We start from the raw sequence: 24,589 nt of genomic DNA, 5'->3' as shown, positions 1-24,589 counted from the left end.
CCAAGCGAAATTCCCGCGCGACGAGCCCCGGTCGCTTTCCTTCAGCCGCCGCGAGGAAGCTGAATATCCGCAGAACCGGTATCCGCGATGATAAAATCGTGGAAATTACGGCGAGCCGACGCAACAGTGTCCTGATCAATAAGGACTCGGCGAGGAAGCGCAGCTGTAAAATCCACGCGTCGCAACGAGGGAACCCACACATCTGCACACGCACGAACGAGGGGAAATAAAGCAATTAAGGGATTTTTACAGCGCGCGACGCGCACCACCGTCCTCGGAGAGATGTCAGGGGAATTAGCGGGACGCGATTTCGCGTTTCGAACAGTGGGAACGGTGTCGGTGAATGGGTCCTTCCTCTTTGCACCGCGAGCAACCGGAGGACTGCTGCCGAGCGGTTTAAAAGCCACTGCTACATGCTTGAAGTTCAGCGAGGAATTGATGGTATGCGAGTCGTCGGCTGTGCTCCGTGTTGCTTTCTGTGTTCTCGGAAGAGGGAATCCTCGGTGATTGAGTTTTCTCGCGCGTGCACCTTGGGATGAAGGGGTGAAGCGAAGCTGGCGCGAAGGGACTTCGAGATTGGAACGGAGCAACTGTGTCATCGGCGATTGTGAAAATCGGCAGTTTGCGCAGACTGGTTGGAAGTAGGAACGATGGAATAAGGAGAGAAAATGAAAAGGAGCAGGAGCAAGGGAGCCAAGGAGAGGCCGGGGGTGGAGCACGAGGATCACGGCTCCCCCGTAGCAATAAAAATATTTACATCGCGTTTCGAGTGACAACCGCGAGAGGAGGATGAAGGAAAGGCGTGGAGAGATGGAGGCGCGGGTCGGAATTAAACAAATAATCCCAGGGGCCTGCGAGGGAATCCGTTAAGGCACGAAAGTGCGCCCGGTAAAAGGATCCCATTGAATTCTAAATTTAAACGAATATGTCCGAGTGTCAGCCCCGACAGACGGGCAAAATAAACAAGATGCCGCGTGGAGTAGCCGAAAAAGAGAAGAAAAAACGAGCGAGAGGAGAGAAAAACCGTGGGGAACGATGGAGGAAAAGGGGGGCACTCTCCTGTTTCCATCTTTCGTCGTGAGATGCCCATTGACCTCGATGATGATCGCGTTAATTTCACTTCGAAAAAAACTAGCACGAGGAGAACTAACGGGGTCTAAAGATGTTGGGCTTCACAGTGGAGCGTTGGAGGGGATTCAACGAGTGATTACGTTTCCACTTTTTGAGAGAAACCTTGAGTCCCTCTATCCTTCGCCCACGATGCTGCGGTATCGATCATTGTCACGGCAATCGCCTGAATTGCCGGCTAATTTGACAAAAACCCTCCTTCTCACGGCTAACGACTGGCTCGCGGAGCCGGAATTCTAATTGAAAAGCGAGCTGGCCCGAAGCAGATCGATCATAATTGCGCACAATGGAGGATTCTCACGTGACACGAAGAACACGCGCGCGAAGTAAAGCCACTCGACTAACGAGGACTGTACTACGTCAATAAGCCTTCTCCGCCTCCTGCCCCGCCGCACTCTGACTCAGAGCTTAATTGACGAACAAAAAAGCAGCCGAGGAGATCCAATTGACCCGGAAGCGGACATCAGCGACAGGCAGCAGCGACCAGAAGACGGAGTCGTTCTCCTCTTCTCGCTGATCGCTGGAAAATCATCTCGAAACGATCGAGAAGCAGCCAGTTTCCAGGCTGGATAGAGGAAACCCGTGTGAATATACAAGAGGCGAGAGGGGGAAGAAGAAGACGAGCCGTGGAAGGCCTCACGTGTTCAGCAGAAGCGGGGCTCTAGTTTGAACGTCGCTCGTAAAGGCTTTCATAAAAGCTTTCATAAAACGTTCCACGATTCCAGCCGGTGGCTCGACGTCCCCGTGAATTCCTCCGTTTCCTTCGACGCGATGCTGAGGAATAATTGTTCCTTCTCGGCGAAAACACATTCCCTCGGCGAGTCGGTTTTATTGTCACTGCGTTCGAGGCTGGAACGCGTAACCCTTTCCTCGTGGAAAGCGGATAATGGCTCCGGAGACGCTCACCGGCTATGATTTGCGGAAAGATCGCTGGCTGCTGAACGATTCCTGCTGATTTCTTCAAGGCACGTCAGTTGTACGATGATAGGCGTCTGTGTGCTCATTTTGTGACGCTGGCGATAAACAGCTGATGGGATTAGCGAGTAAAAGATTGCTTCTCGAGTGCTGGTAGGTTTGCGATTCGCTGGATACTGGCAATTCTACGAGCAGCTCCTTTTATCGCTTTGAGACTCTGCTGGTCGAAGTGAGTCTTAGAGAAAAGGTTCGATGAAAAGGTAATAAAATTCTCGTACAGAAAACGAGCGAATGGCTCCTGGTATCTTGAAGAATGTACTAGATTTTGTAGCACAGATTGTCCCTAAATGTTGAGAGGCTTGCCCAGGTGAAGGCTGAGTCAAAGAAACTTCCTGAAGGAAGGGTTACACGGAACAGTTTAAATCGGGGGTTGAAAACAGTTATGATATCGGTTTCGGTTCTCGAAACAGTTATGAGAACCGAAATAATCTTGAAACAGTTACGAGTGAAAACGGTTCTGGCCTATATCGGTTTCGATTCGGGTTCTACAGAACCGATATTATATCGGTTATACAGTAAACTCTCGCTATAGGCTGGGCTCGCCTCAACCCTGCGTAAGCGCCTTTTAAATTATGATTAAAAAATAAGTCTGTGAAGAATAAATTGATTCTCAAAAGTAGTTTGAAATAATTTTTTTTTAAAGTTACGTTTAAGTTAAACCCTTATTAATGTGGGGTACCCCCCTTAAGTGTCTAAAAATTTAAACAAAGCATAAATTGTGTATACATACCGAAATTGTTGCAGAGCAACTTTCAACTGTACATCGCATTTTCATTCTGTCATCGCACGTTTTAAAATACTCACGAACAATGTCGCATATCTTTCGTCCCATTATGTCGATATGTTTTTAAATATCACTAATAACTATTACACACTACGACTAATATTAATTTGACACTTAATTTAAAGTATTGCTAACACTAACAGCAATAACTTTCCTAACATATACAAACTTACTACCAATTTTATATTAATTATTTTTCTCTTTTCAATACTCAATTTACAGATGCTGTCTTTCATTTCGGCTATTCCTGCATTGATGGAGTTTTCAAAAGAGACACACCAGATAGAGAGGCCCAGCGATAAAAAGACTTACAAACAAATCGAATTTCCATTAAAAAAATGTGACATTGATCGTAAATATTTTTGAACGTACCACGCATACCCGATGCGTAACAGATAGGATACATTACTGTTATAAAACCGATATAATATCGGTTCTGCAGAACCGTAACCGAAATCGATATAGCCAGAAATTTCGGTTCCTTATAACAGTTATTTAGAATATCGGTTCTTCGTAACTGTTTCAGTCGGAACCGATATATAACAGTTTGAAACAGTTATTCTCGGAACCGTTTCAACCCCTGGTTTAAATAGCAACGTCGAGCAGTAACTAGCGTAGCAATTAGTCGTCGTTTGGTAGCCAGATGAATTGAAGACGTGGCCTGGGAGGGAGCAATAAATGGGCCACATGGGGCATTCTCGTGATTATTCCGGAATCCTTTTTGTGAGGCGCAGATAAGGGTTAACGTATTTCGGCCTCTCGAGATCCCCCCCGCCTCTCCGCCTCGTGCTCGTTTTTTCTTCTTTCACAATAAAGCAGAATTCGTTGAAGGTTATGAGACCAGGGGATTCAACAGGTCGCCGATCCCAAAGGCTCCCCGACACCTCCTGTCATCCGGACCGGCAGACCTTTTGTCTACTGGCTACGAAGAAGGAGCTCCGATTTCGATCTCGCAGGACCTACGTCGTAGGTACTTTTCGCCCCGTACCTACTCTACCTACGTGCTCGAGTGGGGTGTGCACGTGGAGACATAAAAGCTCGTAACCAGAACGATCCGCATCCCTTCGGTTTAATCCAGCCGATCCCAGGCGACCGAAGTCTCGAATTAAATTCCAACCGAAACGAAACAGTTTTTCAAACTGGAGCTGGCTGATTTCGAGCTGCCCCACCACTCGACACACTCCCCATATTTCTTTCGCAGTATTCTGCGCGCAGTTTGCTCCGAAGAGACTAAGAGTCGCGAATCCTTTCATCGATGATCGAATCGTTCCTTCCTCGATACTATTCCAAGATTCTGCGCTCTGCTCTGTGCCCTCCCGACAGGTGTCCAGTGATCTCACCCACCATCGATCCACAGGCTTGGATATCATTTTCAAGAGGAGAAGGCTCGAAGAAAGAGTCGCGTTATCAGTTAATGAATCTCCTCCCCGTCGAAAAGACCGTCGGGGCCCGAGATGAGTCTGAGGAGTCTCTTCTTCTCTGCTCGCTTTGGGCCCCGACAATAGAAGCCTCCGACGAATTTCAAAAAGAAGAAAATAAAAAATGATCCTTGCTGGTTCGGAGCGAAAGAGGGAGAGAGAGAGAGAGAGAGAGAGAGAGAGAGAGAGAGAGAGAGAGAGAGAGAGAGAGAGAGAGAGAGACAGCAAGGAAACAGCGACAGAAAGAAAGAAAGAAAGGACTCTTTCGCCTCTCTTTCTCTATCTGCCTGCATGCCTGCCATCCTCCCGTCCGACTGTCCGTCTTCTCTTTTCATCCTTGCTGCCTTTTATCCGGCTGGCATGATTAATGGGTTCACGGAGGCATCGCTGTCCTCCATCCCGCTGCCTCCAGGACCGCGCCAGCAACACAGCACACGCGGCTTTTCTGCTTTTCTTCGCGCCGGATTACCGCCACCCATTCTGCCCCCTAACTCGATTCAACGACTGCCTTTGGCTCCTCTTCCTCGCCCACCCCCGCAGGAGCGTTCGACTCGCGAGATGGGACCGTGAAATGGGTCGATCGAGGGACCTCGCCGCGTCGATTGTCTACGGGTGAGCATTTCTCCCAGCGGTGAAGAAACGCGAGCGAAGATCGGGGATGTCGTTCGACGAACGATCTCTTCGTTTCTTCCTCCCGTCGCGTGCCCGCGGAATTCTGACCCCTGTTGCACGTGCAGAACCACCGTCTGCTTGAACGAAGAGACGAGCAGTTACGTAAACTGGAGTGTACGTTTTGGGTTAACCCAGCTCGTTAATGTATTCCTGACGGAAGAAGCCGATGGGAAGCGTGTTTGTCCGTCCAGGCGAGGTTCATAGAAGACGACGGACACGCGAAGAGGCAGAAGAAACCGCGGTTATTCCTTTTTCTTCCCCCCCTGCCTCCCCTGGCATCCAGTTGATTCATCCGCGACGCAGTTTCTGTTTGCGCCAGCTTTTGCATGATAAATTATGCGCGATTTTTTTGTATCAATCCCGACGATAGGACGCAACGAGCAGAGGTAGCCTTTTGTTCCACGTAGCCGCGGCGTGTAGGTAGGTGGCGAAGACGAGGGGGCGAAACAGCCGAGGAGAAGAAGGAAACGCGACGAAAGGGAGCCAGACCATTCTCCTCCGTTTCTTCTCGTCGATACGTGTGCCACGCGTTTTCGCCCGGCTAAGACAAAAAGAACGCCAATGCCGTCACCTAGCCAGAAGCTGGCCAGCGGCCCCGGTTCTAATGAAACCGATTCCAGGTCACCGACATCAGCTCACTAAATGCCTCCGATTCTCGAATACCAGTTCCTCGGGTGTCCTCTGATTTCTCCAGGCGTTTCTTCACTTCTCTTCTCCCCCTTCGCGGATCAATCTCCGTGCGTGACGTACAGCTGTGATCTCTAGTCTCGTCATCGTGCCCCGGCGCGATCTTAACGAGTCGCGTCAGCCGCGTCGAAAATTCAGCGAGACGTTCGGGGCAGGGATAAGGAGAGGCGAATGTGCGTCAGCAAGATATTCCCAATTCCTGACGAAAACGGAGGAAGAAAGAGGAGCGGCGTTTACGAGCCATGTCGCATTGAATTTCACGCGGTCAGTTTTCTGGTAATTGGCAGGATGGCGGCTGGCAAGCGTGCCGCCGTTCGCCAGTGTGAGTTTAATCGAATCCGAAAGAGATTACTCTCCCGAGCAGGACGCGACAAAGACCGTTTGACAAAGTGTAGTACCTACAACCGGCCCGAAAGACTCAATCGAGTAACAATGGAGCGGTGCCGCGAAAGCCCGTTAGGGTCCTTTTACGTCCACGTAAGGTTAACTTACATAATGTATGAATATTGAGTGAGCGAGGGAGCTTGAAACGATGAGTCACAGACAGGGAATTCGACGACGCGCTGTAGAACCCGACAACCGACACCATTTTCCGTCCATTTTTCCTGGGAATCGTCTATTGCGGCGTGCGCATGATGCTTCGCAAAGTAATCGAGAAAATTTGGCAGAGTCTGGTGAACAAAGTGGCCGCGATTTCTATTGCCACGGCAGAAGAGAACCGTGTCCCTCGAAGTACCGAATTTCCCCAGCACCGCCAAACAAGGAAAGCAGCCCAATTACCCCTTTCACCGACGGAAGAAATCGCGATGACCGCGGACAACATAATTGCCCCGACTCTCCATCGGAAGGAAACCTAATTTCCCCTTGGATACGTTAATCCAGCGACAAGCATCGGCCATGAATCAATCAAGCCTGGCAGAATGGCGATTCAAAAACTGGACGTTTAGTATTTGTCAGGGGGAGATGGAGCCAGAGGGGCGCGGGGGGAGGAAATAGTGAAATTGACTCGTTAGTCGCGGCTCGCGGAGGTAAGGCTGGATACAATGCGGAGGGAATTCGTGAGAGTGTCAACCCACGCGGTCCGCGAGCCTCGACAACGGGAAACGATGACGTTGGCTGATCTCGAAGGCATCCATCGATCGCGAGGCAGTCAGCGGTTCGCGCAGTCCGACCGACTTTATGAGTTATAAGTCGGCCATCTTTGCCCGAGCCATCGCATATTCACGTGCGCGCATATGCGATGCACTGGCAATATGTAAGTGCCACATTCTGTTCTGGTGCACGCGCGTACAGTCTAATCGAAAAATTACGCCTCCCCGCTGCCACGAGGCCCCGACGCCGCGAGATTCCAACGATTTCTGGACGAACGACGCACGTCCAGCCTTCGAGGCGCGAGGGATCGTTTCAGGGGAACTGGAAGACTCGTCGAGCTGATAAACACTCCTGATAGAAGAGGCTACTCGTTCCTCTATTCGATTGATCGGTGAAAGCACGCGGCACGATCCCGCGTTAACTTTCAATATTTCCTGGCCACGATTCTCCGGCTAGGGTCGCTCGAAAATTAAAGAAGAATTAGCGATCTAGGCTGATAAGAAGATCTGTTCCCTTTTTGCTGGATCGATTCGTTGCGCGTTAGCTTTCAGTGCCTCCCCGAGATAGATCTGCAATTTTTTGCCGGGGTTATTGATGATCTATCGACCGACGTTTTATTAGCAGGTATTACCGAGCTTTTCTGGGCAGATCGATCGAATCAATAGACCGCTTTCGCACTTTGCTCCTCCAGCAATTAACGGGGGCTTTCCTCGTCGATGGCAACCGCACCACTTTCACGCCGAGGCGGCGCACAGTGGGACGCGTAACATAGGATTCGCGGAAAATTTTTTTCAGTACCTTTTTTATATTATTTGTTAATAGCCAACGGTTATATGGACAGGAACATTAATAAAATTGAAGCATTTTTTACTAATGAAATAGTAATAAACCCTGTAAACATTGTGTTTGATAATTATTTAAACATCCAGTTCGGATTTCACGCGAAACAACGAATTTTAAAAAACATTATTAATATTTTTGTTTGTAACTTTTTTCCTAAAGAAAATTTTCTTTAAACAATTGATAACACTTTTACCATTTGATAGCTCTAATTAACAGAAGTAACTTTTGTCTTGAAATTTCTTTTCTATCTCTTACAGATTGCGAGTTAGAAAATAAAATCGAAAAATAGCCGAATCTGCAGGGGTTAATTTTACCCCCTCAGTGCGATTTCGGACAGCAAAATAAAAATCGCGTTGTAATCAGGAGGAAATTCCCTACATATTCACAAAGTTTCAGAATTTTTTGACTCTTCGGGTTCGGGATCTTCCTTTGTGAGTAGCGAACCGGGTACGCGTTAGGGTTCTTATTATAATGAAAAAAGCAATGTTATATAAGTATTAGTAAATAATTATGAAATATGTTTTCTCTGTATCGATTATGGCCACGATACTTTATTTATAATTTTTACTGTTTTTTAATGTTGTTAATATTACTGCCCATTCAAACCAGAACTATCAAAAAGTAATATAAAATAGAAACTGCACAAAAATAGCGAGAAATGCCGATGTGACGAGTTTCTGCGAAATCGTATGCACTGCGCACTCCTGTGATTATGTATCAATACCAGCGAAAGTCGCGAATAAACGCAGCCAATTTTTGGAGGGCTGTTAGTACATGGTATCTGCTTTTAATTAGTACTATCTAGAGCTCGGAGGAAGGCGGAGCTTTTTTTTATAAACCTTATAGTGTTAATGAAAACTTGAAATACTAGGTAGCTTCGTTTGAAATTGTATAGTGGGATTACGGTGACGAGTTTTCGAAAAGTATCTACGTCACAAATAAGCTGAGACTATACACATTCGAAATACATGAGGTAAAGAAATTAAAATATCTAGGAGAATTAAAAAAAAAATCGACAATCTGGTACGAATATTGACACGTTTCCCGTTAGAATACGAACGGTCAACTTCAGATCAATATTTCTCTGCAATTAACATGAATATGACATACATATCTGTCATATACGTTAGATACGTTGGTCCATTGGCTATCAGGATACAGTGCAGGATATTCAAAAATACAACTTTGATTTTAAGACTTTTTTCCTCTCCAACCCCACTGTGCAGCGTGTGTCGGGGTTCTCCGGAGAATCGAGGCTGTCGACGGGAACGCGCCGTGGTCGATAAGCAAGTCAATCGTCGCGATAACAGAAACAATGAATCCCACGGCGGATTTATCGATCAAGGCGACACGGTTAATTTTCCATTTGCTTTCCGACATTTTCTGGCCGTGCGATAAGCCGCCGCGTTAAAACCTGTGGCCGCGTGGGCGCGCCGTGCATGAAATTGATTTTACGCCAAGTGCAATTACGAATGCCAGCCAGTTACCAGTTGTCAATTGCCTCTGGCCCAACCCCGAATTCAATGCCAGCCAATCGTCCCGCGTCCCATTGTTGGCTTGGCTAACGATTTCGTCGAATACCGAGAGCGTCTCTAATTTCTCCTCGACGAGCGGCCGCGCGCGAGTCCTGCCGCGAATAATAACGATTCGAGGAACCTGACACGGCCAAGTCCATAAGTGCTCGTCGGATCCTTGAAAATCCACGCGTTTTCTCGGTCCTCGAGCGCCGCCCACGCGCCAATCCCTCGTCAACTATATTTCTACGAATCTGTGCCAGAATCTGGATCGATACTTGGGGAACAGAAGTGCGAATGATGGGGGTTCCGGCGGTGTACCCTCGAGAAGCCCAGAAATAGATAAGAGAGAGCGCGGAAGACGCGACCGGAGATGCCAAGGAAGCATTCGCGAAATTGTCATCAGCATTTGTCAGGCAGTAAGACAGTCTGTCGCGTAGTATCGAATCTAGAGATTCAGACAGCGAAACGTCATCGTAAGGAAGACTCACCGTGATGATGGTGACCAGTCGCGGGGTTCAGGAAGGTCGGCGGTAGTTGTCTGCTCACTGACTTCGCCAGCTCTCCTCCAGCGAGTCCGTAGATCGCCAGCAGTTCCTGCATGGTAGACTCCGCGTACTCCCTCATCCCCTCGAAGGGTTTCCTCTCCTCGCATTCGATCTCGCCGTCCGCGTCCTGGGCCCGATCGTCGTCGAACGGAGTGTCGTCCAGGCGGCCCGATTCCGTGTCCAGGACACCGCTGTCGCTCTTCTCCGACGAGTCTGAATTCGGACTCCTGGCCTGGACAGTGTTCAGACGAGAGGTCCGCGTGATTCTGTTGAAGCAGGGACCAGGGGAGGGTGAAACAGCTAGGGGAGACCTACCTCGGTACCAGGGGAGTAGAGTTTCTGAGATCTGAGCTGCTCCAGGATGAACTTGTGCCTGAGGGAGTCCCCGCTGTCCTCGTCAGCCTCGGAGGAAGGCGGCCTGGTGGTCACGGATAGGTCCATGGGACTGACCTCGTTGTTGTTCAGCCTCTGCTTCGACCTGTCTTCGGCGGGCAACAGCATCGTCTTCCTCTCGTACTCGAGGATCTCGCTGGAGGTCTCCTCCATCGCCTCCAGCTCCTCGTCCTCCTTCTCGGACTCGTCCGACACCTCCACCATCCGGCTGCTTATGGGTTTGAAGTTCTTCCGCTTGTTCCGAGGCTTCTGGATACTCGTGATCTGCAGCTGAGCCTGGCCCTCGTACTGGGAGTCGCTGTCCTGGTCAGCGGTACCCCGCCGGGTCGTCGCGTAGTTGTACACCGAGTCCGAAAGCATCTCCGCTGGTGGAAAGGAACCGTGGCATCAGACCGATCGACTGGGACCCGAGGAGGACTGGCAATGATAGGCGAATCGGGGTACGATTTGCTCGCGACGGCCAAACGTTCGGGAGGCTACGATCCTGATGGCGCTCTGCTCTCGCGAGACAGGGAAGGTTCATAGATCGCGGAGAATTCGTAGAGGAGTTACCACGCGGTTGCGAACGAGCGTTGCCTCGATTCGACCGATTCCAACTGGGTCTCGCGCATCGCGAAGGCCGCTCGCTTCCCGCAAATCAATTTTTAACGTTAATTAGAATTCAGCCGAGGCGCGCGTTAATTGAACGTTCTCGGGATCGTCGGGAGGGCAACGTGGCTATAACGGATCGAGCAAATGGTGGAAGACGCGAGGCTATCGGAAGCGACGAAGTTGTCCTGCTAAAGCGGGGGGTGGAGGGTTGCTTCGACGATAATGCTTTAAAAAATGTGTCTTACTGGGGCCATACGGGGTGGTTACAGCGGACATCTCGAATCTCCTGTACCGGCCGACTCTTCAATGCATTCTGAAACAGAGGAGAAACAGAGATCGTGAGATTCGGTGGCCTGCCGGGGAGCAATCATCGGTCGATAAAAGCCTCTGTTCCTGGAGTCGAATATTCCAGGTTATCTGTGCCTGTGGGAGTGCAAAAGTGGGTTACAGCAACGCAGCAAGTTCAGCGAAACCCCCAATGTTCCACGTTTGCACCAGCGGAACGAGACGCGAGAACAAGGCGAAAACAAAGGCACGTCGCCGTAACAAAAGCTACGCTGATATACGAGCGCTGCTCGGTCAGCCGAGTAGACGGTCCCGCGATAAGGCGAAACGAGGGACAATTCGTTTCTCGGTTAGCGAAACGAGTCGTTTCGCTGCCCCCTGGAGGAAGAAAGCTGGCCATCGATGGGAGGAAAACCGTGGCTCTGAAAGCCACGGTGTTAAACTCGTAGTCACCACTGCCAGGGTAGAGAATTGGATTAAAAAAAATGGAGCAGAAGCTTCGAGAATTATTATAAACCCTCCGAGACAACACCGAGCTTGCCTGCCAGAGCGCCAACAGCTTCGGACAAGCCCGAGGAATCCATTTAGCCCTGGAAACATCGGTCCTTCCCTTCCTCGGCCAATCGCCATTCATTTATTTCTGCCTGCTGATTGCCCGAGTCATCGGGCCGACCAGCTCGGCCCCCCAATCGATTCGGATGACTCCGAACGAGGCATCCGAAACGCGCTGCCTAATTCGGCCTGAAAATCGTCAGTTCCGTTTTTGCCCGGTTCATTATCGGTTATTTATTTCCGCACTAAAACTGGCCCATTAAGGCTTCCCCGCCGACGAATATGGCGACGCACCGGTTCAGTCGCGCGACAAGAAATCATTTTCCCCCGACCTCGACGAGAAATTCCATCCTCTCGCTGCGTGGCGGGAATATGTCTCTCGTTCTAGACTCGCCAGCCGACAGTTGCCTCAGAAACGTATAAACCAGCATCCCCTGCTTAAACGCAGCTAACATTCGAGCGATTATCAACTCTGCTGCGAGGAGAAAAAAGAGGAGTATCATGCCTGACGTCAGAGCAGCCGAAGCGGGTCATCATCGTTTAGGACGAAATTGGGGTGGTCGGGGGGCTGGTGGAGCAAGTTGCCCCCGCTGACAGGTCGACCCGCGGTCTCGGCGAATTTCCCTAGCGACCTCGCCGGAAGTTGAACGCGATTGGAGCGTGTGCGCCAGGCGGGCCACGTGACTCCTTGGAAGCGAGGACACAAGAGGCCTCCTCGACGCGGGGATGTACACGAGTGGACGATATGTCCGAGCCGGGAGACCGGGCTCTTTTTTTGCCGACTATACACAGAAGGGATAATTAACATCTGTTACAGTACGTACAGCGAGCGGGCCGCCCCGTTTCACCCCCACCAACGGCCACGGGGCGGACCTTGAATACATTATCACCCTGTTTGCACATGCACGCACGTACACGACCGGCCGTCGAATCGGAGCGCAGCGCGATCGACCCTGAACAATGGGATCGTAGGGCCTTTGTCGTGACGCAGAGGAAAGGGAATCCCTGTTATTTTGGCGAAGCTAGAGTCGCTTTCTCGAAAATCTCCAGAACCATTCGCACTTGGGAATGTCTCTAGGGGCTCCGTGCACCCCTTGAGCGGATCCTTCGATTTCGATCGGTGCTCGAGGAGGAATCTCTAGCCGGACCTCGATTTCTTGGCTGATCTTTGTTCCTGCCGAGGGAGCCGAGCCAGGGGTTACTCGTTTCCTCGACCCACGGCGCGTTTTGCCGCGCCGATTCGAGAAAAAGAGAAATTCCCCGGCTCGCTGGCCTAGATTCTTGGGGTGCCGGTCTCGAACTCGCCGAGAATAAAGACGGAACCGCGCGTGGAAACTCCCCGCGGCGGGAAACCTTGAAATTCTTCGGGCTATTATTCGAAAGCCGCAAAAAGCCCGACGCGCGCGCCTAATGATTCAATTTGAACGGGAGGCGCGCGCTCGCACGGGGCTGCTGATTAGAAAAAAGCCCGCGCAGCGAAGCGGCCGTTACGCCTGGAGGATGATGAATTCAGGCCTGGTCACCGCGAAAGGAAGAGTAAGGCTAGTCGAGGACGTTGGATGGAAATTGAGACATTTTCCTCGGGACCGGTTGCCTTTTCCCTTTACGAACGCTCAACTCCAGTTCCACGGACCTTTACGAGCATAGTTAGACTCGAGAGGGTGACTTGAAACTGCTCAATTATCGCGAGCAGCGATCCTTTGACAGCGTACACCTCGAGGAGCGGAGAGTTCCCCTCGATTTCCATGAATCTTTCATTCACCGACACCTCCTTCCACGTTGACATTCGTGGAGGAATTATCATAAACCAGAGGCCGATCGAATGGATACAGCGGCTCGCAGGCTCGCGCCAAGTCAGCATAGATTGAGTCGAAACAGGGCGCGCAGGGCGTTCCCGTCCCCCGGGACCCAGCGAAAGGTCAACGTTCCCGGACAAAAGGATCATTAAGATCGAGAAACGATCGGGCACGAATTCTGGCAACGAGAACGAGACCAGAAGAGACAGCAGTTGGTCCGTGTGAGAGAGGCCTGCCACTCGACATAGCTCGACGCTGATGCCGATACCAGAAGGAGGAAAACAAAAAAGCCCGGGCGACGTAACGCGTTCGTTCGTCAAACACTTGAATGTAATGTTGCCAGGCCTCGGGCTGCAGGAGCCTCGTGGCTTTTCAAGTGTCCGTTCCAATACCGGCAGATTATTCAAATTCGCCAGCGACGGCTTAAAACGCGCGTATATAAACGTCTTATCGCGGCCAGCGTTTTACTGTTCGAGCGAATCGATCGTTGTCGATCCGTTCTGGCCGCGTGTACTTCGCGTCCAAGTCTCTCTCGGCTCTGTCTCGAGGAAACCTGACGCGATCGTGAACTTCTGGGTTACTGCCGACAGATAGGTACTCCTCGCCTGAGACTTCTGCTCCCCCGCGTTCTGAACACTCGGGGAGTTTAGACATTAAAAAATTTATGGAAATTTGGAGTCGCTACTCTTCCTCGTCGCTTTGACCAGCTTTCACCATCTCACAGCTGAATCCCACTCTCCCACGCGTGAAAAGTCTTAGAAATCTGTTTTCGAAAGTGGAGCAGAGGCAGGATACCTCTCGCTGTCCGGCCTGCACGGCTGCAGGATCAAAGCTCCTGCCAGCGCGCTCAAAGATCACTGTTATCTCAGCATTTCTGAAGTCACTGTACCACCACGTCGCAGTTCAAAGCTACCATATCGCTAAACTGCTGACATCAATCATCTCTCCATTACCCCGCCGCGTTCAAACGGTATTCAAAGCTGTCTGAATACCGTCAGACACTCTGCCCCTCTGCCGCTGTCTCTGCTCGTGTGCGCTGGACAGGGTCGGGAGCAGAGTCACCGGCAAGTGCAACAGCACAGAGAGCGCACCCTCCCCCGCGACAAAATCCACGGTCCCCGTTCGAGTCCCTTTCTTGGCCGGACGCGCGGCGGCGTTCACGTGCGTTCACGTCGCGCTGGACGCGGCGATCGTGTACGTACATTAAGCTGGCGCAGCCATTTGAAAAGGCCAACGCAAAATTAATGCGATATTTTTTTCCCTATTTATTTGCTAATTATTTGCCGAAGAATTAATTTTATTGCTGCAGAAACAATGGCTATTCACATTGGCTGTACATCGCTTCTCGAATATAACTGCAGTAAAAAAATTAATATTCGATGGCTTAAGAGCAATAAATTAGCAAAAAAATGTGCTCCAAGAATGGGATTGATATCTTTCTTAGGTACAGAGATACAATAAGTGGTTACGCCAGCTTAATATTACGGTAGCGTAGCCATTGTTTCTCGAAAACGGCTGGAGCAAAAAATTAATTGTTTGGCAAATAATTAACAAATAAATAGGAAAAAATATCGTGTTAATTTTGTGGTGGCCTTTTCAAATGGCTACGCCAGCTTAATATACGTCGATCGTGTCGGCGTTGCACGGAGAGTGGCGATCGCGACGAAACGCCGGCGAGCGGATAGAAGAGGAGCGAGGAGAGCCGAGGCGATGGCTAGAAAGAGGGCGAGTGTGTTCATAAGATATGGTGTGAAACGCGAGAGGCCGAGATTAAAGAATGAAAAACATAGAATTCTGAGAACTGGTTGAAGTCATAATATTCGTAATTTCAAGCTGCGCGCGACCACCGCGCGACTCTTCTGCGTCGTTGAAATTAATGTGAGCGGAAATAAAATTCCCTCCGGTCTGCCCCGCCTCTCCACCCGTTTCCACACCATCTTGGGGGATCTCGGCGGGCTCGAACCTTCCTTCTCTCCTCTTGTTCTCGCCTCCGCGACGGCGCGGCGTCTACTCGCGACAAGTGGAGAACGCTTAACGGTCGAGCGGCGTGCAAATAAATTCGCAGCCGCTACGCCGGGCCCGGTGGCGCGGAGCGGCTGTTTGCCTCCAATATTTGGATTTCGCGGATGTCTAAAGAATCGCGGTGCCTGCCCGCGTGGGCCTGTGCCACTGGCCCAATTCAGGAGCGCGGGGAACCCCTTCGGTTTACGAGACACGACAATAGCCGTTGCACAGTGGTCCGGAGGGTGGCCAAAATTCAATTTCTCAACTTCAACTTTACAATGTAATTTTTTTTGTATGAATCGACAACCCTCCAGAGCTTCTAAATCCGCATACCTTTCCTTTTTCAGATGATTCTTTGATTAGATATAATATTACGAAGACAAAATCATGAGATTTTGTGCGAATCTAATTGTTTTAATTACTCAATATAGAATATTAAAATACGTGTTTGTATTATACAGTTATAGTAGCGATTTGGAAGAAACAGACATAGTCAGATGTTTTCATTGCGTGTATAAGTATAATACTTACTTATTTGTTTAGTTATATTTGTTTAGTTAAAGATAATGTTAGAACTGATTCTTCTTCCTCTTTTCTTCTCTAGCACAGGTGTGCTTTGTACAAAAATATAAGTACTTAATTGAATTCCGTGATAAAATAATAATTTGTGCGGAAAAAATTGATATTTAATTCTCGCTACGAATTTTTTTTGTTAGTAATAATAGTGTTTGTTATTAATAATTTACGATAAATACTCGAATTATACTATAGAAAATGAATTTGCATTGGAAAATATCGATATAAAGGTGTTTTCAATCTTCGCTATAAATTTGAATCCGTCATCTTAAATTTTGCATTTTTGGTGTCAGATTCGTTACCATTTACCTGAAAAACCATTGATCACCAAGTTTGAGAAAAATTAGAATTTTGGCCGCTAAAAGTAGGTATCCAGACCACTGTGCGTTGTGTGGTAAGTTTGGAAGTTTGAAAAAATCTTGAGGAGGATATCGAAGATGGACGTAAGTGGAGTGAGTCCCAGGGGAAGCATTTGCCCAGCGAATTCAGGGGAACCAGTGGAATCGAGCAAGTTTCCGCGAGCCCAGCCACGAGTAATCTCTATGCAAATGAACGTCTTCGATCAAAACCCGTCAGAGGATAGTGAAACGTGCGCGGGGCGAGGAGAAACGAGGAAGGGTGAAGAGAGGGTTGTAGAAAAGAAGGGCAACGCTTGGACGAGGACGTGTCTCGTTTACGGGGATTAGGATAAAGCTTCGGTTCGTAGGTCTCCCCCTTTCCGTCCTTTTCTCTCTTCCCTCAGCTGTTTTTTATCTGGCCAGGCTTTCTCTCTGCATCTCTCTTTGCCTCCGCCTGGTCCGTTGGCATCCTGGCCTCTACGGTGTGTTCCACGTAAAACGCCTCGAATGCCGTCGGCGCGCCGTTAAAAATAGAGCACGCAACGACTTACTAATCTGGTTAGGGCTACTTAGCGTAACTCCAACTATTTAGACCTGGATACGGTTACGGTAGTTAGGCCGCCTCTATCGGCTCTAAGTAGACCCACTGGGGGCCACCTTTTATCCTCCTCCTCGTCACCGTCGCCTTCCTCTCCTTCGTTTCACGAAACGCGCTAAAACGTCTTAAATGGCTGGCTCCTCGCGCGGAAAAACGCTCTCCTCTTTGTCTCGGGCGAGGGAGGCTTCTCTGACTGGACGTTACGAAGCTTGCTCGCGGCCGTTTTGCATTAATACGAAAGCAACCTTGGCAACTGTTAAAGGAGATTAAGAAGCAGCCCGATCCTTTCCCGAGATCGGTTATATTTAATTGAGCGGTTGTTGTCATGCTTGCTGATTCGATTTCTGCACGAAGATGCACGTTGGGAAGCTCCGAGACTAATTAACGACCGAGCGTCGAGTAATTAATCGAGCCCTGTCCGCGGAGAGGCGTGCTGACAGAAGACGCTTCCTTTCGGAGCGTCCCACGGAGTACATCGATTTTTCTGTCTGTCCAGGTGCAGGAAATTTCGGAATCCTTCGGAGAAATCACCTTCCACGTTACATCGCGCGAGTGTACGCTCGCCGGGCCATACTGGCCGGTTATCACTCGACTCGTCGTTACTCCGTCGCTAATAATCGTCCGGATTATATCTAAAGCCAAAATAGATCCACCGAGCGCCGTGAATGGAAAATTTCGAGCGGCCGGGCGCACGTGCGCCCGCAGCCGTCGCGACCCCCGTGATCCTGCTGAAAACGAGATTTCGAAAATCCGTTATTTAAATAAGCGGGCGAGGGTCCCGAGGGGGCACGAAAGGGAGCGCACAGAAACAGCGAGGCAAAGAAGACGAAACGAACCGGGGAGACGCAGAAAGAGCGGGCCGAATGATTTTATAAAATTAATAGTAAAGGGTAGCTGCTATCTCTCTCTCTCTCTCTCTCGCTATTATGCGCGTATGCAAATACGCTCGGAAGGGGTGGACAGGGTCACGGATGGATTCGTGGATCGAACGGGGTGTCGAGGGGCACGGGAGGGGTGGCTAGGTAGTCCCTGTGACGAGAAGAAGGACGGAGGGAGCGGCCGTGCAGGCTGCAAGGCATTAAAACTTCCGAGATTTATAGTGGCACGGACTGGTCTGGCTCTCGCTCGATTCGGGGTAGCTTCCACTGAAAAGGGGGGCCATATTGCTGGTAACGAGCAAAGAAGGGGCGGACTATCGGGGAGATGCGTAATATTTCGTTCCAAGGATTTTAATGCGCGAGTACGGGGCAACTTGTATAATCCCGAAGAGAGGCCACGCACGTAGAGGGGTGGTTTTCTCCGCAGCTCTTCTTTGCAGCGCTTCTCGACTTCGGTGGCTGTCAGCTCGATGATTCTGAGGGTAGCGGGACCCGAGGTGAATAATTTAATGTGGAACACTTGCAGGACTTTTCGTCCGTCGCCTGTGTTTATAGGCAAATAACGAACTGGAGGCAGTCACGTGGCCGAAGGCGCAGAAATAGTCGTTCGGATTTGATGGATTCTCGTAAACGCGCGTCGAAGCCCAAGGCAGCAAGAGGCTGACAGAGGGAATGCGTATCTCGCGTTCCCATCTTTTCCATGTTTCATTGGCGTTCATCAGCCTCGAACACCAATTAGAGGCAGCCTGTAAACGTTACACTTGCCAAGCGAAACGATTGGCGCTACCAGCGGGGTATCTTTTTATGGACGAAACGTCTCCTCGACCGAAGAAACGCGCGCGGAGCCTGAATGCTCGCTTTCTTCGGCAACTCGCAACACGATCGTTCTCTTCGCCAGCTCGCTCTGGTGTCAGACCGACCATATTTCAGCTCGTCCAGACCAGCGATTCCATTGAATTTCAGAACTCGCGTCTCTTCCACGAGAGCTCGAACGATTACTAGAACGGTGGCACTTGCATCTCCGGGGGAGGAATTTTATACAATCTCCGCATACCTGCGCGCAAGCACTTTAGATGCAAAAGCGCAGGTTTTTCTATTTTTTAAGTTTCTCAGCATTGACGACAATCTGTCCTTCCTTCTTCGAAACTTTCTTCGGCATTGTACTGCGATTTGGACCCGAGAGTGTTGCAAAGTATCGATGCCTTGAACCCTGAACCCCAGAAATGATTAGGACTACCACTATCCATCACGCGGGTCGCGACTTTGTTACTTTACATGATGGATGCTCCGAGAGAACCGGCTGCTTCGATGATTTCTTCATCATCCGGACGATCTAACTCGAAGCACCCCCAGGTACCAGCTACAGAATCGATTACTCGTCTTACAGGAGGAAAACGAGCAAAACGACGCGCCACGGGGCCGGTGACTTCCGTCAACGAGCGATCCATATCTGCGAATCGCTGCGTCGCATTTAGAACAGTGCCCGTCACCAGCTTCTGCCCCCCTCGGTAAATAATAGCAATAACGAAATCGTTGACTCGCGGACGCTCGCGCCTGCTCGGCTCTCGAATCGAGCGTGGCGCGATCGGCGGTTTTTACGGGCTCGTATGAACGAAGTGTGCAGCGCAGACGGAACGAGATGTCTCGAGTGAATCAAGAGGAGTCGATAGACGTCCAGGGTCCTCGGCGTTACGTTCTTACGGGACGTTTTAGAGCGGCTGTCAACGGAGCAGCGACGATCCTTGTGGCTTGATTGATTCCTAATAGCGCGGCCCGCAAGAAACCCATCGGGATGTGACGGTCGTCCTGGCTTAATGAATAATGGAAAAATCACGACTCCTTTCGGTCGTGCGCGCCGCGGATCATCCGGACCGAGTTTTCTGGATTACTGTGCGATACCGTTAGCCCCCCATCCGAACAACTCTGTTGGTCATTTTTCGGTCAGCCCCTTCCACGAATCCTCGCCGACCACGCCACGTCCGCCCGATTCTCACAAATTCTAAAGTTCTACTTAATAGACACCAACTTCTTGCAAACTGTGGAGTCAGTTGGAGCCACGGCGGAGCGGTCCTTCGACGAGAGTAAGCAGAGGACGAAGAACGGGAACAGGCAGAAAGGGAAAGCAGAGGAAGCAGCGCACCAACTCCCCCCCGAAATCCTGCCAGCTCTGACATAATGAGACATCGAACCGCGAAGACGAGTCCCGTTGCCCAAGAAGAAACCGAGCAAGAAACCGTCAGAAAAACAAGGTAGCTCCTGGTGCAGCGGGCCCTCCTCTGGATAGAGGAAGCCGCGAGGAAGCTGGTCGGATTGCGATCGCGATCGAAACGAGGAAACAAAAGGGGGGCCCCGCGAAATCGCGCGGAACAAAGAGGGGCCGTGGCGGAGAGACTCGCTGGAAATCTGCACCGAGGCCTCGGCCCCAAGAAATTATGCGAGGAGGAGACGCGAACCGTAGGAATTCCGCGAAATCCGCCCGCGTATCCCCGCATAATTCGAGCGAGCAAAAAGAAGCGGAGGACGTGGGGGCGGCCGGGAAGATAAAGCGAAAACCTTTCGGTCGAAATTCCGCGAAATCCAGTAAAAATTGAAAGCGAACAGGGACAAAGGACCGTGGAGGGAGGGCGGGCGAGGGTCAGAGGGAGGAAGAAAGAGGGGGAGGGTTCCCGTGGTGGTTTGTGGGAGAACAGAGAGACAAGGGGGGCCAAGCAAGCGAGCTTCTCCCATCGACGAAGAAAAAGAAGCTGGTCGGGGGCCCCGCGGAATGATGAATCGTTTCTATTAAAATACTTTTTCGACGGGGAATACAGAGTGGGCATCCGGCCTGCGGAGCCGCGAGTGGATTTATTTACATATTTTCAATCTGGATTAAGAGGTATAGTCGACCCACCCGAGCCCAGAGTGGCTGCCTCTCCTCTTTCCTACAGTTTTAAGAGGAACCTTCAGCCTGTCCCAGTGTCCTTGGACTGCTTTAAATTTTTCGCCGATTCTTGAGCTTCGTTTCGATTTTCTCGGGGGTCTATCTGGGTGAGGCTTTGCAAGTGTGTACTGTCTCAAAGAAATTTGCACTGATTTTTCAAAAGATCGCCTTGAAACTCTACAGCTCGAAGTTTCGTAGCCACGGAGTTTCGGACTAATTAAACGATCGTTTCGTTAATCACGGATTCAGCAGCTTGCTGTCCGTTAACAAGACAGAATGGTCCAAGGAATCCCGGCACACCGCGAAACCTTCGCAGCGTGAAGCTGCCGAAACTTATTTGAAGCTTTCCCTGACAAATTCGAGGCGCCTCGCAGTCGTCGACAGAAACCGAATTCCGCCACGATGATGGAGACACTTAGGTGACTGTGAACGATGCGAGCGCTTGCTCAGCTGTCTCCCTCGAACGTCTCTCTTCCCAGAACGATAGTCTCGTTGCGCAGTGCCTGTTGGAAGCGGGGAAAAACTCCCTCCCGCCAAAAGAAAAAAGAGAGGAGAAACGCGTGGCGGAAAAATCGTAAACCAGTTTCCCGCGGAGGGGCGGCAAAATCGCGAGCGTTTCTCGCGATTCGATCGGGTTTCTCCGATCGAGCAAGACGTCCACCGGCTGTCAGCGATCGGTTTCAGCGACCAGCGGAAGTACTTTCGCCAATCAAGCGTGGAAAATGTGACAGAAGCACGCGATACTGCCCTTCCGTTGCCGATCACTTTTTCGACCTCGATAGTTGTACGCTACGCGCTGGATAGTTTGTTTACGGAGCTGGTCGACGCGCCGGAAGTGGACGGAAGTGCTCTCGCCAGAGCACCGCAGGCCCCGACGATTTCGCTTGTTCGCATTAAGATTCGCCTGGCCGGTTGATTAATTGTCCCTCATTAACATCGCGCGGAGCGATGGCTTCTTGAGTACGCGCATTGTCGCCGCTTGAAAACCACCAGGTCTGTCCGCGTGCGTGGCAGAACGGCCTGGGTCATTCCACGCGAAGTCGGACACATTTCGGAGTAACATTTCGGTTTTGGTACAACTTGGATATGTTGTAGTCTTTAGGGGTATATAAACATATCTCGAAGGATTTCTCGAAATGTAAAAAATTGTGGATGCTACAGCTCTTTGAAATATAGCGTTTACTATTTTTCCAAAAATTATAACTGTTGAACTAATAAACTGATAAAAATCACCTTTTGGGTGCTTACAGTGCAGATATAAGAGTACCTAATAAAAATTATTTCACTTAATAAAAACGAATATTTGACCATTTATTTAGTAATTGTTCTAAACAAATGCAATTTTATAGTTGAAGGCACCTTTTTAAAAATTTGGAAAAAATAGGAGGGTAAAGCCCTGTTTTTCCTCTTTACTTGAAATCACACCGGCTCGACTGGTCGCTCGGGCCGTGCGGTACTCGCAGCGGCCAAGTGGCTATACCTGATATTCTTATACAGGATTCTCGAAAATGGTAAGTATTTGAAAAAAACTGAAGGAGGAAAACTCTTACTGTTTTTTAAATCCGATATAATACGGTATCTGAATTTTTGGTGTTCGCAATATTTTCCTTGAAACGAGGGTGACTTTTAGTTTATTAAATACCTAATTAAATTACCCCTAAAGACTACAACATATCCAAGTTGCACCAAAATCCGAAATGTTACTCCGAAAAGTGTCCGACTTCGCGTGGAATGACCCGCCTGTGGTGTCTTCAAAGCTCATTAAACGTGTTCCAGCATTCGGACGGACCCCGTGGATGGGAATTGGAGTGGTTACGATGCTTCAACCGCGAACATTTACGTGGCTGGGCCATTGGATACTGTTTCTCACAATGAAAACGCTTTTGCGAAACGAGGTGCGTTTGAAGAGGCACAGTGAAGACAGGAAACGATCCCAATTAGGTCAGAAGGGAGCCTGAGTTTAAAAGCGATGGTTCAACGAAATGCGAAAGTAAATTGGAGCGCTCTATGAGAAGGAGAATTAAGAAATAAAGATTCGATCTGCAAGCCCGGTTGATTCTCCAGGCTATCGCCATGCCTGGGATTGTCTCGTGTACGTTCCAATCGAAGAACCGCGCCCGAGGACCGAGAGATGCTTCTTCGTCTCTCGAGGGATTAACGCCTTGACATCTACACGTGTTCCAGCGTCATCCGCTCGTGCTTTTCTCCGCCGAGCTGGCTGCGAGCCGATGACGAACGACCTCCGTTTCAGCTTCCGAGGCTTCGTTTTACAGCGGCCGGGAAACTCCGAGCGGTTTCCTCGTGCCCGAGGATCCCTCGCCACCCTTTCAACAGCACCAAAATTCACGGGCAACCGGCCTCTATTTTTCTGAATTTCCCCGCTTCCCTGCTTGAGATCTGCTTTTTCTCCTGCGGATCCTTCATCGAGGATCACGGCGCGGTCCAATCACCGGGGCGCAAGAAAGACGCTGGAAGACGCGGGGAACCGGTTCCCCAGGTTCAAAGACACAAATTCGCCGAGGGGGGCCGCGAGGAAATGGTCGGGACACGGGACACGGGGCACAGGGCACGGCCGAAAATTTTTGCCGAGGCTCGTGACTAACGCGGCCGCCGCTCGACTGATCCATCTCTCCTCTTCCTCCTCCTCTATGCCGGAGGAAGCGACGGCGGCGAATGATAAATGAACTCCTCTTAACCGCGAGCTCTCATATCGGCTCGCTATTAACATAGTGCCGGATAAAGTAACGAATTTAAAAGAAATCCAATATAAAAGCCACGGGAATTCCATCGGAGATCTTATCCCGGCGGAGCTCTCGCTCGCCGCGGAGACTCCATTAATCACACGGCTCCTCCGCTCCCCTGTTCCTCCCAACCACCTCCTCCGCCATCCCCCTCCGACCCTCCGCTCCTCTTTCGCCCTGCCCTCCCCTCGCCGCCTCTTCTTTCACCCGCGGTTCATTTGTCTCGTATTAGTCGTTATTACGAGAGTTGAAAATTCAAATGGACGATGGATAATGGCACTGGCCGGTTCGGAGATATAATGCCACCCCTCCCCCGCACGCCACACTCTCACTGTGCCACTCTTGCCTCCTCCTCCCTCTCTCTACGGTCAGTTCCTCCGTGTTCCTCGCTCTCCGCGCTCGCAGAGGAACGAGATCTACTTCCCTCGCCCCAAAGAGCATCGCGCTTACTCTGACAATTTTTTAAATGGAATTTTCTGCGCGCCAAAGAGCTTTCCCTCCCCGACGACGCCCCTGAGGATCCGTTAGTCGCAGAATGCCGAAGGGTGGAGACGCTTAAACGTGTCGGAGCTACGGGGTGCATCTTGAGAGCGATCGAGGCGAAAGGAGGACAGGAGGCGAAGGGCACGGTTTATGGCGTTCGAACGACCGTCCGCGCACGGGCTGGATCGTCGAGCTGGAGCAATCGAAATCGATCGTAGCTCCACCGGCAACATCCCGAACGGCCTTCCTCTCGTTAGCGGCACTGTAAATTTCCGCGCGCGGTTTTATTGAAATCCCTTCGGAACGCGCCGATTCGTAATTGCGCGGCCCACGGACCACCGATCGCTCGTAAATTACTGGGATACGAGTTTTTTACGCGTCGATTACGATCGACCCGCTTGGCCTTCCTGATTGCTGGAATTTATCGCTATTTGGGAAGCCGTTCCGAGCGCAGGACGAAGATGAAGCTAGGGTGCTGGAGCGAAAGACAGTTTTGGTGGCGATAGGAGTGTCGAGGATCTAGAATCTTGAATCTAGAAAATAGCGGAGAACGCTAACGTCAGACACCTGCTCTTTGGGCACTAGAGACTGAAATGGGCTCGCCTCGAAAAGGCAAGAGAAAATCGAGCGAGTTCTCGACGCGGCGTCGCTCGGGAGTCCCAGCGGGGAAGTAAAAGCCGAGCATCGAGGATCCAGAGCCGTGGTGGGATCCAGAACTGGATGATACTCGCGGCGTCGCGCCAACCATCGCGCACAGGTGTTGTAACCTACGC

The 24,589-nt window shown here is 50.4% G+C and overlaps 1 protein-coding gene across 3 annotated transcripts in view; it reads right to left on the bottom strand.

Moving 5' to 3' along the window:
- The window catches only part of LOC143375428 (zinc finger protein castor homolog 1), a 112,330-nt gene that overhangs the window by 44,247 nt on the left and 43,494 nt on the right, over window positions 1–24,589 (bottom strand). For all 3 annotated transcript variants that reach the window (XM_076824492.1, XM_076824491.1, XM_076824493.1), the window contains 3 exons: window positions 10,891–10,958; window positions 9,977–10,419; window positions 9,605–9,893 (listed from right to left, as the gene is read on the bottom strand). In XM_076824492.1, the coding sequence (XP_076680607.1) occupies window positions 9,605–9,893; window positions 9,977–10,419; window positions 10,891–10,921 (763 nt within the window). In that variant the 5' untranslated portion in view covers window positions 10,922–10,958. The remainder of the gene's footprint in view (window positions 1–9,604; window positions 9,894–9,976; window positions 10,420–10,890; window positions 10,959–24,589) is intronic.

The sequence above is a fragment of the Andrena cerasifolii genome, chromosome 12, assembly GCF_050908995.1.
Source record: "Andrena cerasifolii isolate SP2316 chromosome 12, iyAndCera1_principal, whole genome shotgun sequence".
NCBI classification, from domain to species: Eukaryota; Metazoa; Arthropoda; class Insecta; order Hymenoptera; family Andrenidae; genus Andrena; species Andrena cerasifolii.
Note: the sequence above shows the minus strand (reverse complement) of the source record. Positions and strands in the feature narration are given on the sequence as shown.